At 34.5% G+C, this 13,880-nt stretch overlaps 1 protein-coding gene across 1 annotated transcript; it reads left to right on the top strand.

Moving 5' to 3' along the window:
• The first annotated feature begins 1,288 nt into the window (after positions 1-1,288).
• LOC117329753 lies at positions 1,289-12,974 on the top strand. Its single transcript, XM_033887876.1, has 4 exons — positions 1,289-1,499; positions 5,198-5,364; positions 8,487-8,710; positions 11,473-12,974. The coding sequence occupies exons 1-4, from the start codon at positions 1,328-1,330 to the stop codon at positions 11,549-11,551; spliced, it is 642 nt and encodes a 213-aa protein (XP_033743767.1). The 5' UTR covers positions 1,289-1,327; the 3' UTR covers positions 11,552-12,974.
• Positions 12,975-13,880: the final 906 nt, after the last annotated feature.

Genomic DNA, 13,880 nt, shown 5'->3' with positions numbered 1-13,880 from the left:
TCCCTAATCATTTCTCCACTAATCCCCCCCTACTTACAATGCGTTGGATTATTTGATTTTACTACAATTGCTATTGGTAGCCTCGTTTTTCATCTGAACAAATAAAAATGCTCTTCATTTTTTGTCTAGTGTAAGACACCTTTCTAAATCGAAAACAAAACTATGGTTACAAGAAAAGTCATAGCAAACTGTATGCAGCTCTTCAGATTTATTTAATGTTTTAATGAATTGTATGTGCTATTGCAATCAAATTAAGAAAATAATGTTGTTGTTTCAACATGCCATTTTCCTTGTTAGAATGTAGTATTGTACAATAATACAATATGTGTATAGGTCACCACGTCAAAGTAAGCAATGACTTAATCGTTAACTTCATTAACTATTGTACATGATCCTGTTTAAGGCGACTTTAACTGCAGTTTTCATACTCATTTAGTGATTTTCTGCTAAATATTGAAATAGTGTTAAAGATATAGTGAAACATTAGCCTACACTTGTATACTGTAAACATATATGCTCTATGTAACCCCTAAACGAGTTTTAAAGCATTGTCTTTCTCAGTTGATGTTTGTAAACAATGCCTCACGGAGAAAGCCGAATGGAATCACGTGATTGGATAGACGAGTCCGTCAAGCATACTGCTTACGAGCGGTAACATATATGCATCCTGTAAATCACTTATTTCTTGCGTAGGATTTATTTTCGCGTTGATAGTCATTCGCGAATCCAAATCCTTCGCGATTATTTGTACGAACATAACACCTTTGGATAGCGACCAAGCTTAACGATTATCGATAAAGGAGTCTTGCGAAGTCCAAGAATCTAATAGTTCATCATTTGCGAATTGAAAATGATTTCTAGATCTGCTTTCGCGAAATTATGTATTCGCGAAAATGTCTTAATGGGTAAGTTCGCAAAATAAATCATCCGCAAAATGTAAGTGATTAACAGTATACAATGACGCTTAACGTCTGGAACACCTGGTCGTATTATATTTGTGCTTTTTCTAGAGTTTCCATACAGATCTATATATTTTAATGATATTTTGCCCTTGTTTATCGATTTTGTGTTAGAAATATGGTTTCATTAATATTCCTGCAAATGCTTATAATTAATAATTATTCAATATTCTCATATCGACACCAACTTCAGGGTTTGGACCGAAGTTGATTGGATTGTTGGTGAAGAGCGCCATCTCACACGTTTATATATATATACATATACATCTTATCGTGTGACGTATGTAAGAGTGATCATATCCGGTTATTGTTAGAAGAATCAACACTCTTCACACACTTATTAGTTTATCATTGATGTCTCCCAACAAATGTGCCGTGTTTTTGCAGAGAATTTCAATGAAGATCTTCCATGCATTTCGAAAAACATGAAATATTGTGTAGTGTGTCTGTTTTTCACCTTGCTGTTTGACCTTGGACTAGGAATTAGGGGATTTTCAAATTACCTCCGCTGTACCAACGAGGTCGCTCTACCGGCCAGAGGTAAGTACTTCAACGCGGGGTTTTACTAGAGAAGGAAGCACACATATATATATACACAGAAATAACAATTTTTAACAAAAACCTTAATTCTAGAGAAAAAAAACTTAAACTCATCTGATGAGATATTATGCTTGTTTTAAAGTTTATCATTCGTTACACATACATATTGGCTGAATCCCAACTAATTGATTGCTATATAATGTATACTGGTATAATAGCGGAGATAAGGATGAAATTAGGTTAAACATTTTGACATTTTGTTAGAAATCACCAATTTTAAAATAACAGAAATAAGTTATTGATTACATAAATATTGAATATGGACTTTTCCCGGACAAATACTTGACCACTTATCATGTTCTTTCATCAGCTGATGCACGTGATGCTACATGTTGTAGTGATATTGTGAATGCTTTGAGTTTTTTGTTTTGTTTTGTTTTTTTAATTAAAAGCTCTGCTATTGGTATATAATGGCTACGATTTTGCACTTGTTGACAATGATGAACAGTGTAACAGCTACATTGTTTACTTTATCCAGTATTTACAACACGTGGTATACACACAACGAACCAATTGTCACTAAGTTTACAATTCGTTTTGCGTCCGTGTTTCCTATTGATTATTGGATGTAAATCTAAATAGTGTTGTATGTAAAAACTGATAAGTTTAATCTATTTTTTTCCCTTTTGTTTATTTTCATTTATTTATTTATCGGCTTTTTTTTCCTTTATTCTTTTTCTTTCTTTTTTCTTTTTTCATTGCACTGAAGTAAATGTCAATTAGTTTCGATTTTACAATAATATTACAAAATCCCAACGGAAAAATGACATACCTGTACACCAGTTTACTGTTTGATTTATTCGAAATACATGTATAGTTCATTGCAATGGAGAGATTATGATGCATGTTTATATTCAAAATGGGTTATCTTGCTTAAATTATGAAATGAGATTTTTTTTTAAATTATTCTATCAATGTTAATATAATTCAACCAGCTACTAGGGTAAATGTCACCTGTATACCACAAAACATGAAACATAATATAAAGACTGATACATAAAATATAAACGTCATCTGTAATATAAAAGAAGTAAATATATTTTCTCAAGTTTTCTCAGATCTTAATCTCTCTACTCAGAAGTCACACATGGCCTCACGCTGGCTGTCCACCCAGTTCTGTCTTGTTCTGATCTCATGGATATATTTATATATTCCAACTTGTCCATCCTGTTTTCTCTCATTTTGCTATTTTCTGTTTATCCATGTTGATTTCGGTCTACCCCTAGCTATTCCACCTTCTGGTGCACATCCCAGTGCTACATAGCAGTTGTTGTTTCTTTAGCTTTTCAAGATGTGTCCATGGTTCAGTCTATCGTTTTCTTCTTATTTCACAAACTGATGTTTCTTGATTTGTTTTTTGTTTTTTGTTGTTTGTTTATTTTGTTGTTGTTGATTTGTTTTGTTTTTGTTTTACTCTGTCATCTCTTTTATGGATCTTCTGAGGCGCTGATACTGGGACGTGTTAAATTTCTGTTCTTCGCTTGTCGTTATCATCCATGTCGTGAGCGCTATATATCACTCGTCTGAACGGTAATTGATGGTAACGAACATTAACAATTTGTGACGAATGTAATCCTCTAGCTCCTTCTAATCAATTAATCATAATAATATTTCTCCCGTTTCCTATTTTGAGAACACAACATTTTTGTAAATATTCCATTTTTACATGGTGGAGAAGCAAAAGTGACTTTTATAGATGTTTTTATAGATATTGTCGCTGTGCAGAGAGCCGACGCTCAGACCAGACACGAGTGAACAATGTCCCAGGTCATCATTTCTGTTTCTGAGGTATAAACCTCACTATATAACACAATGTATCGTATACACTAAGTGTTGAGGATCCGATGGTTGAAGATCTGAATTTCCTGCTGCAATTTTACTGTGTCTAAAAGATAAAATTCCTATTCGTGTATATATATTTGTACACTTTTTGATCCATGTGTCCATATCACATAGCCAATTTGTCACAATGGACATTTCAGAGGCGCTGTTTATCACTACTATATTGAAGAAGGCTCTTTCAGAGATGTCATCGTCGAGCATCTTGGGTTCTAATTGCCATTCGATAAATATATAATTAGTGTTATAAATATATTATTTACACTGTTGGTTGTTTATTACAATCCCTGAAGTGACCCGCATGACAAAACGCACTTTCACAACCGCGCTGTCCACGAACTAATTCTTCCTTTGTTATACTGGCAAGACAATTGGATATCGCATTTTTGAACACAAAGAGAGTATGTTTGTCAACATAGAAGACACAGCATACGAACATGAATCTGGTGAATAGGGATGTTGGTCAATCTGTAGTAACTTGTCATGTTTCAGAAACACTTGTTCAATACCATTTTTATTTGATAAAGCATCGTCGTGAATAACCTGTATGCCATGCAGTCTTTTACTGCCTTTACTCAATTTAACATATTCCATCTTTAAATTTTTGCATTGATAGTCTTCCATTCCTTATGATGGTATCTGGACCGCTATCTCAGTAGAACAAAAACGACATACGAAACTTCATTAGTGCTTTTGATACAGGCATAACTTGATTTCAGACATGAATAATTGCTCATTATTTATGTGCCTTTGCGGTCCAAAGGAGTAACCCTATGTCTTTCACCCCTTTTTGATTTACCACACTTTTAGTTTCAGGTACGATTAAAATGATTTGCATCTTACTCAGTTACATCTGTGTCAGGAAAATTGTTATCCGTCTGACACAATGCTTTTACAGTTAACAGTTTCAAACAATTGGAAGAAGTAAGGAATGTGTTGTTTACTGAATTTCCAACGTACGAGCTATCTAAGAAACAGGCCTCTTATCAAACGCTAACAGCACCAATGTTCTTTTTTGGCTAAAAATAGATATGACAGGAATAGCAGTGGTTCTGTATAACTTTGAATGCATCTATTTCATGTATGTATAGAATGCAGCTACTTTCTATTATACTTATGTATTCTATTTTCGAAATTGCCACCATTTTTTTACTTTTCTTTTTTTCTTTTTTGTTTGTTTGTTTGTTTGTTTTGTTGTTGTTGTTGGTTTTCTGTTTATGGTCGTTGCTCGTTCTTCTTGCTTAACATTATAGTGGTGAAGTAGATCGTGAGACTAAAACCGACGTCTTGAATTCTCTCTTCTATGTTAAATTAACTTTTCTGTGTTTTCCCTTTATAGTATTATCCTCGGATGTAGAATATTGACCCATTTCCGTTTTTCCTCGGGAATGCATGGCATTTTCCCTCATTTACATTTTTAAGTATCCTGCTGAATATTTATCGTATATAATTTGTTCTCGTTTTATCGACGTGTCATTATTATGGCATAGTTTTAGCGATGGAACCTAGAGAATATGCTAATGAGGTCATGTTAACCCTCCTGCGATCAGCGATGATATATCCTTGATATCTATACCCTAATGTGATATCCATAATCAGATTTACATACAATAACTGTGTTTACAAGGTTTTGATTGATATAAAAAGCCAATTGCGTGTCAAATACTATTTGATTTCTTATGGTATTAGAATTTCAACGTGTGGATGGCTCGCTGTAGTTGACGACATATTAAGAGTTACCACGTTCTTGTAGCGTTTGTGTGTCAGAAGCACCAATTTCACTTTGTGTACTATTTTAGATCGAGACGCAGAATGTGAGCGGAAGGCAGAGGAGGGTTCTTGTGAGTTTTTCGCCTGTTATGAAGAACGCTTCCCATGCAGAAGATGTGGATATGCTGCCAACCCCGAGCGTAACTTCTGCAGGAGATTCTACCATCCCAACAACTACAGAAACTTTGACTTACAGGTAAATCAGTGTAATTAAACGACTGTAAACTTCACTCCCAGAAACTATAGGAACTTTGATTTACAGGTAAATCAGTGTAATTAAACTACTGTAAAGTTCACTCCACTCTTAACAACTACAAGAACTTTGCCAGTAAAATACTTTAAATTGAATAAAATAACATAAATGACATTGACTGTTAATAGGACGTTAAAAAAAATCCAAATCTTATTACGCGGTGATTTAACACAAAATAAACGAAATGTACTTAAAATATACCGTTAAAAAGCTTATTTCTAATTAATTACAATGTACCTTCGGCGAACCAGTTACGGTATCGACCGAAGGGGTCATTAACACAAAACGAAATCTGTCGTAATTTATCTATTATATCTATGTTACTGTTCTATATTCCTCGTCTGTACGTGATTATTTGTAATTCACTTATGTCTTGATCAGGGGGCGGATTGCCTTGGAAATTCTTCTATTCTTGTCTGGCTTTTACTTCATTGACCATATATCTATGTTTAGTAATACGAAATAAGAAATAATATGCTTATTGATAGATCAGGAGTCATGACGAAATCATTCCTGTGAAGTGCCAAAAAGTATATATCTGAGAAAAAATCAACGGAGAATACTGACATAATAACGAAACCGTAATTCTAACACAAAAACCTCAGAGAATACGGACATAATAACGCAACCGCAATTCTAACTCAAAAGCCTCAGAAAATACCGACATAATAACAAAACCGTTATTCTAACCTAAAAAAAACTTAAGACAATACCGACATAATAACGAAACCGTAATTATAATTAAAAAAACAGTTAATATCGACATAACGACAAAATCGTAATTCTAACTCAAAACCATCAGAGAATATCACATAATCACAAAGTCAAAATTGCTAAATCGAGGACGGAAAACGAAGAAAAATGCCTTGAAACTTGAAAAAGTACAAAGATCATAAGACTATGAGCATTCAAGCAATCTAATTCTCGGATGTTAAAGATAAACATATTTATAAAATATCTTGAAATATCATTTTCGTACACATTCAAGTTTTGTCGAAATAGAACAACAATTCTCTCTATTACGGACATTACCAATGAAGAGAGCAAATCATTTCTACGCCGATAATATCAATTTTTCCCACAAGCTATGAAATTGATAATAGGTTTATGAATATGATTGTTATCAAGCATGTTATTTGATGGATGCTTTTTATCGTAAATGCGAGAGAATTGGGTCAAATCCCATCTTTGCATTGACCTCTAACATTTGTCTCTCATTGGAATAATATATTTTTTTAAGCATTAGACATTGAAATAACTGGGAACTTCTTAGTAACAATATTTTGTGTTATATGGGAACCAGAGGGCAACATAACCCTTTGTTTCCCCTCATAGTACCACTGTCATTTCTGCCTACCTAAACGGCATTATTCAAATGGATTGTATTCAAAGTTGATGCATGTTGTCGCATGTTGTTGCACTTTTTGACATGTTGTGGCATGTTTTTGTACGTTGTTGCGCGCTGTGGCATGTTGTCGCACGTTGTGTCATGTTGTCGCACGTTGTGCCATGTTGTGGAATGGTGTTGCGCACTGTTTTATGTTGTAGCTTATTGTTGCACGTTGTGACATGTGGTTCTATGTTGTGACATGCTTTTGTACGTTGTTGCGCGACATGGCATGTTGTTGCTTGTTGTATGTCGTGGCAAGTTAGAAAATTATTTAACCATGTACTATGACTAGAATATGTTGAAAAAGTCAACTTGATTTACTTTTGCAACTGTGATAAATAAATAAATGTAAATAAAATTAGCCTACGTTTTATCGTTATTGCTGATACGATATACAAAAATACCGAAAGCATTTTTTTAAACGATTAAGATTATTTTTTTAATCTTAGAATTCCTGTGGCATTCATACATATACAAAACATTAATATATACATTCAAAGTAATCGCACATTTAGTTATTATAAACAACTGCGACATTGTTTGAGCGCATCAGAACGTGGTAGGTCGATATCTATCCCTAAACACTTCCCGTGTCAAGTCTTCCGGATGCCCAGCCCTGTGAATAAGCCCACAAAGGCCACAAGGGCCCAGTAAATGTGTAACATATCTGTTAATCTCGCTAATAACTCTACATTGTCCTTTTATACACACCACAAACACCGCGGATATGTTTTTATCCTTTCTTGTAATCGCTCCCATTAAACTTACTGGAAAAAATAAAGGTTATGGGGTTCCGAAAGTGATGTTCTGAGTTTTGTTTTGTGTGGTTTTATCGACGGCGTTAAGCAAAAAAAAAAGTGTTTTGCGAGGAGATTAAATTGGCCGTACTTTTCTCTTATTCACTTTCAATGTTGCTTATCACGACATTTTATCTATTCTCGAAAATAGTGAAAACTAGAAATCTCTAGAAAAAGAGCAATCTATATGGAATGATATAGGATTGCATTTAATACATACAAACGCATGCAGATAACGCGTACTGCATACTTCCCGAAGACCCGTGTAAACACAAGAGTTTTAATCAAGCTTGTCTTCCTTTTATCCTCCTTATAATAGACCTAATAATCTTTTAACTTTTTTAAGGGGGGGGGGGGGGGGGGGGGGGGGGGGGGGAGAGAGAATTATAAATGTCATTTGTGTGCGAAGCGAGATTTTTTATGATATTCACGTATTTTCGAAGTCTTTTGCCGGGTCTTCCCACAAATGGTATTTGTGTAATATATTCTGGAGCGTTTTTCCGTTGGCTGTGCCAGTCAGAATTCGTTTGTGACATCATTATATAGAAAATGGCGTTACGTCATGAATTGAAAATGGCGCAGCAAAGTTGCTTCCTCCGTTGGTCCGTTTGATTTTGCCTTTCATATTTTGAATTTTGTCAAAATGTTTTTTTTCCCTATATGACAATAGCGTCTTTATGTTACCATTTAATATGAGATTTTATGAAACTCATCTTGATTCGCGATTTCAAGTTTTGCTCGCAAAGCATTTTTTTAATAAATATAAGACTCGTTTCATAAAGTCTCAAATAAAAATATTTTTTTTAAATAAGATCGTAAATATATCCTTTGATACAGGTATGATCTGGGTTGACGCTTTAAATAATTATGTCTTTCAGGGTCAACAATGGATCGCATCCGCTCACCTGTGTCTCAACAGGATAATGTTGTCTCTGTATGTCCAGAACAGGGTCAGCTGTGCTGTCAGTATGAGTACAATGATGAGCGCCGTTGCACAGTGCTACCTAGGCAACCCTGAACTGTCTTTCTGTGAAGTTTTCCAAAGAAATCAACAAGCATTTCTTCAATTGTACGACAGTCGGGACCTACCTGCGATGTTAAGGTACGTCAGATCTGCTTAACAGGTTAGGTTTATGCCTTTATTAGGTTTTCCACTAAAACACTGTTGCCGTTTTTGCCTGGTTTACCTATATTTCTGTCCTGATTATTTGAAAACTCGCTCAGTATGTGTCATTATTTTACAATTTTATTTATATTTTGTATTTAATCGGCTATCATCATCTGTGATTTTTGGATGGGTTTGGGGGTTTGGGAAACGCTACCTGAGAACTCTACCATCTAGCCGAATATTTCCTTCTAAATGAAATTTCGCTGATCTTTTAATAAAGAATATATATCCCAGTTCTAATTTATTTAACCTTTAAATAAGCGAAAATAAAGATTTTTTTTTATCAACCAAATTCAAAGAAATCCTCCAGAACACAACTCCTTTAAACATCAAAAATTCAGTAAGAAATTTTTTTCAAAGATCTTTCCAAAATTACAGTGAACAAAGACATGAAAATTTAACTCCGGCAGAAAATAAAGCTGATTTAACTTTGAAAAATGACCAATCAGTTGTAATCAAGAAAGCCGATAAAGACTTTGCAACAGTAATCTTGGATAAGAGCAGACTTCATCTGGGAGGTAGAGACAACTCAATAATCCAAAACTCTACCAACACCTCGACACGCCAATATATCCAAAGACTAGCATAGAGCTCAGCAATATTCAATTTCAACAAATTTTATTTCAAAATAATAAAAAGGATCAAACAACAGGCATAGCTGATATAAGTTCTCTCCTAGAGGTAACAACTAGTATATTAATAATATATATATATATAACTAATTAAAAGTAAATAATGTTCTTGTGATGGATATACATAGTAATAATAATAAAAAACACAAACCAGAAAATCACATGTGAAAGCGCTTGTGATTTTCTGGTTTGTGTTTTCTATTATTATTACTATGTATATATAATGGGATGTAATAAGAAAATTAAGCATAAAGCGAACAGACATAAAATATGTTTGAATATATGAACAATATCTGAAAATTTCATTTATATATACTATTATCTTAATTTGCATTATTATCAATGTTTTTCAAAGCTATTAATGTTTTAGCTTCGAATCCAGCATCCATTAAAGAATTCCCTTCACCCATGGGATACAGACAAATATTATTTTTAGACTAGATAGTAGTTAGCACTTAAAGCCAATACAAATAGCGTACATAAGTCCTAAAGAAAACCCTAAACCTAGGAAGATATACATCCTACCAAAAATACATAAATCTCCAGGACAAAGGTCCGACCCAATAAAAAATAACACCAGGAAGACCAATAATATCTGCTGTTGAGAGTGAGTCTGAAATAGCTGAGTACATATACAGTAGCATTTGTTAGCTGCATTGTCAATGAAACACCATACCCTGTCTTAAAGATACAAATTATTTAATTAACAAGATAAAAAATTAACTATACCTACACACAGCTTACTCATAAGTTTAGATGGTGATAATATGTATACAAATATCGATAACCGTGACGGACTGAGAGCAGGTAGGAAAGACTTTTCAAAACAACCCGGGCCCAGATAGAACAGACATAGGAATACTAGAAATGTTACGATCAGATTTCGAAAACGGAGATTTTGAATTCATTGGTAAATGGTATCTTCAAACAGAAGGGACGGCAACGGGAGAAACAACTGCACCAAGATATGCCAACTTCTTTATGGCCAATTTTGAAAGGGAAGCGCTAGCAAAATGTACAAAACAACTCTTTGTTTATCTTAGATTTCGTGATGATAGTGTTATCATATGGAAACACAAGGGCGGCTTTTTTAACTCTTTTAATAGCCATCATCCATCAAAGAAACTCAAGGCAACCATTACTGAAGATTCAATAGATTTCCTTGATATGACTGTGTTCAAAGGCCCGAAATTTGATCAGACAGGCAAATTAGGCATTAAAGTTTATTTTAAGCCCACATATTCCCATCAACTTCTTCACAAAAAGTCATTTTGTCCAAAACATTCATTCAAACGAATCATTAAATCACAAATCATTCGTTTCGATAGGATTTGCACTCAAGAGTCTGATTTTAGCACGGCCGTCAATATTTTATTAAGAGCATATAAATCCTAAACTGGCTTTATAGCTGAATATGTTGTAATAAACGATGTGGAACTGATCTCTTTCTTAATGTTGCTGCCACTCTTTATAGTTAAAAAAACCTCAGAACTCTTCAACATGAAACATGGCCTAAATTTTATTTAAGAAACTTAATTTATCTCATCACTTGTCAGAAATGTCATTTATATTACGTAGGCCAAACATCCTTGTCATTAATAGATAGATTTACTCGACACCGCTTTTATATCAAGCACAAAAAACACTTTCACAACACTTCAACCATTCTGGGCGGTGTTTGGAACAATTTAGCATAACCCTAATAATACAAGTAACAAACTCTAGTTTCTTAGATCAACGAGAACAGTTTTTTGGATTGAGAAACTTGAAACCATTACGGTTTAAATGAAATGATAATTCCAAATCATATCTAACATTTGTCATAACCTAACAGGTCAACAGCTACAGTTATTCGCAAATAAGTCTCAGAAAACAGTATAAGTAGTTACAGTCAGAACTTCCTAGAATCTTCCTGAAAACATAGACTAGAAACAGCACAGCGTAAAACAAAAACCTGCAAGATCTCTAAGGCCTATGGCAAGGATTAAACCCTAACCCCGAACCATAATTTTAACCTTACCCGAATCCTTCCGTATGATGAAGTAACTCCTATTCCTTTTTCAGGGCAGCTGAAGAATTACGTGAACTGAGGGAGTTCTGTGGAATACCAGACCACGTGTTCCCGTTTTCACCGATACATTAGTGATCAGCCGTGTGTTGTGTTTATCATGAAACAAGCACGGACGCCTCTCGTGTCATTCTTGACACACGGACGTGGTTTGACACGCCGAATTAGCCGGATACGTGTCATGCATATTCATGATTGGACGCCATGGACGGCTACTTTTTTTACTATCTATATGTACTATGTTCAACGAAGCAGCACCATATGGATTAAAACTGATCAAAGAAAAGTTACAGGGAATTTAATCAAAGAACAAAACACGCAGACTTTCATTATAGAGAAGACACACGAACTTTCATCAAAGTGTAATGGTGATGTATAATTTGCAGGTTATCGCTAATAAAACGACTATACAGTTGTAGCTTCCATACTCATTAAACAGTGATTTCTTCTGAGGAATAGTGAAATATGTTTAAGATATAGCAATATCTCGTTAGATCATTATCATTGATGAATGTTTACTGGCTTTAAAACACTTTTTAACTTGGCTGATGTTTGTAAACAATGATACAATGAAAAAGCCGAATGAAGTCACGTGGTTGCGAGTGACGAGTCTATACAGCGTTTTTGCTTACGAACAATAATTGGCCAAATTGGCAGGTATTTACATTTTTTTTCGTCACTACACGGAGGGGAATCACGTGATCTGAAGATACGAATTCAAAATGGTGGCCACCAGTGTAGAAAGCATAAAATGAGGTAAGACACTGAAAATACTCATTACATAGGCTTTTCATTGTAGCTAGCATATTCTATACTCTAATCTAGACATATCCATACCTCATGTGTTCTGGAACAGTCCGTAGTTTTCCGTAACATTCTGACCAACATTTTGAATCGAATTCGTCAGTGGAATCTTTTCGATTCGAAATTTTGGTCAGAATGTTACGGATAACTACGAACTGTCCCAGCACACATGAGGTATGGATATATCTAGATTTGAGTATAGAATATGCTAGCTACAATGAAAAGCCTATGTAATGAGTATTTTCAATATCTTACCTCATTTTATGTTTTCTGCACTAGCGGCCGCCATTTTGAATTCGTATCTTCTGACCACGTGATTCCCCACCGTGAACTAAGCAAGCCAAAGTTTTGTGGTATGGTTTCAACAAAAAAAATATTATACTACTGATGATATTTTTGAATGGTGTTTTTGTTGTTGTTGTTTTTTTCAGTTAAAGTCGCTTTAAAGGCATACATAATCATTGTTCAGATTTCAATAACAGTTTATATTTAACACCCCACATAAATCAGGGTAAATAAATAACGACTATTTACTAACATCAAACAGCTCATTCAATGCAGTGTGTGATAACTAGTGTATGACGATTACTCGACAAAGGCCCCATTGTTTCGGACAAGCCTATATAACCTTCTGGTAAAAGTGGCGTTTTCCGAAGTGCACAAGCAATGCTGCTGATTTACAATACGTCATTAACACAATCACAAACGGCATTGATACAACACACACAATGTGACCAGTACTGACATAACACGTCACTGATGCATACACAAAACGTCACCGTCACTGACACATTACGTCATTGATGCAACACATAAAACTTCACCGTTATTGACATAACACGTCACTGATGCATACACAAAACGTCACCGTCACTGACACATTACGTCATTTATACAACACACAAAACGTCACCGTCACTGACACATTACGTCATTTATACAACACACAAAACGTCATCGCTTTTGACATAACACGTCATTGATGCTTACACAAAACATCACTGTTACCGACACAATATGTCATTGATACATACACAATACGTCACCGATACTGATACAAAACGTCCCTGCTACTGACACAATACGTCACTCAAACTTACAAAATATGATTTCTAAGACTAGTACCAAATGACCAGTGTACACTACCTCACTTGTTCGAGCCTCCGGTAAACCATAAATCGCCTTGTTTATATGTAAATAGCTCTACGTGTAACATTATTGTTGATATCAAAATTTCAAATTTTGAAATGAACAACCCTTGGACCTAAGATATAAATATTGGAATTGTCCAGTATATACTTGTTATATAATTATGGTATGGGTATTTCCTCAATATAATGACTTTATTTTTTGTATTATATTTATATGTCACAGCATTAAATGCGAACGCACAAAACAGACATTTTACGTCGAATTCATGACTTAGAGATTTCATGCATTCCATATGAAATACTGGATATTTCAACCAATGTATTGTAGTAGGTGTACTTCGTTTTCCTCAGAAAGAAGAATTGGCTACAAAATAAGCTATTTATAAGTTCAAATACAATAGTTAAAATTAAAGTAGTGTTATATTCCCGTGCTTGGGAACCTGCTTCTC

This window comes from Pecten maximus, chromosome 6 (genome assembly GCF_902652985.1).
Source record: "Pecten maximus chromosome 6, xPecMax1.1, whole genome shotgun sequence".
NCBI lineage: Eukaryota > Metazoa > Mollusca > Bivalvia > Pectinida > Pectinidae > Pecten > Pecten maximus.
This window is presented reverse-complemented; position numbering and strand designations above follow the sequence as displayed.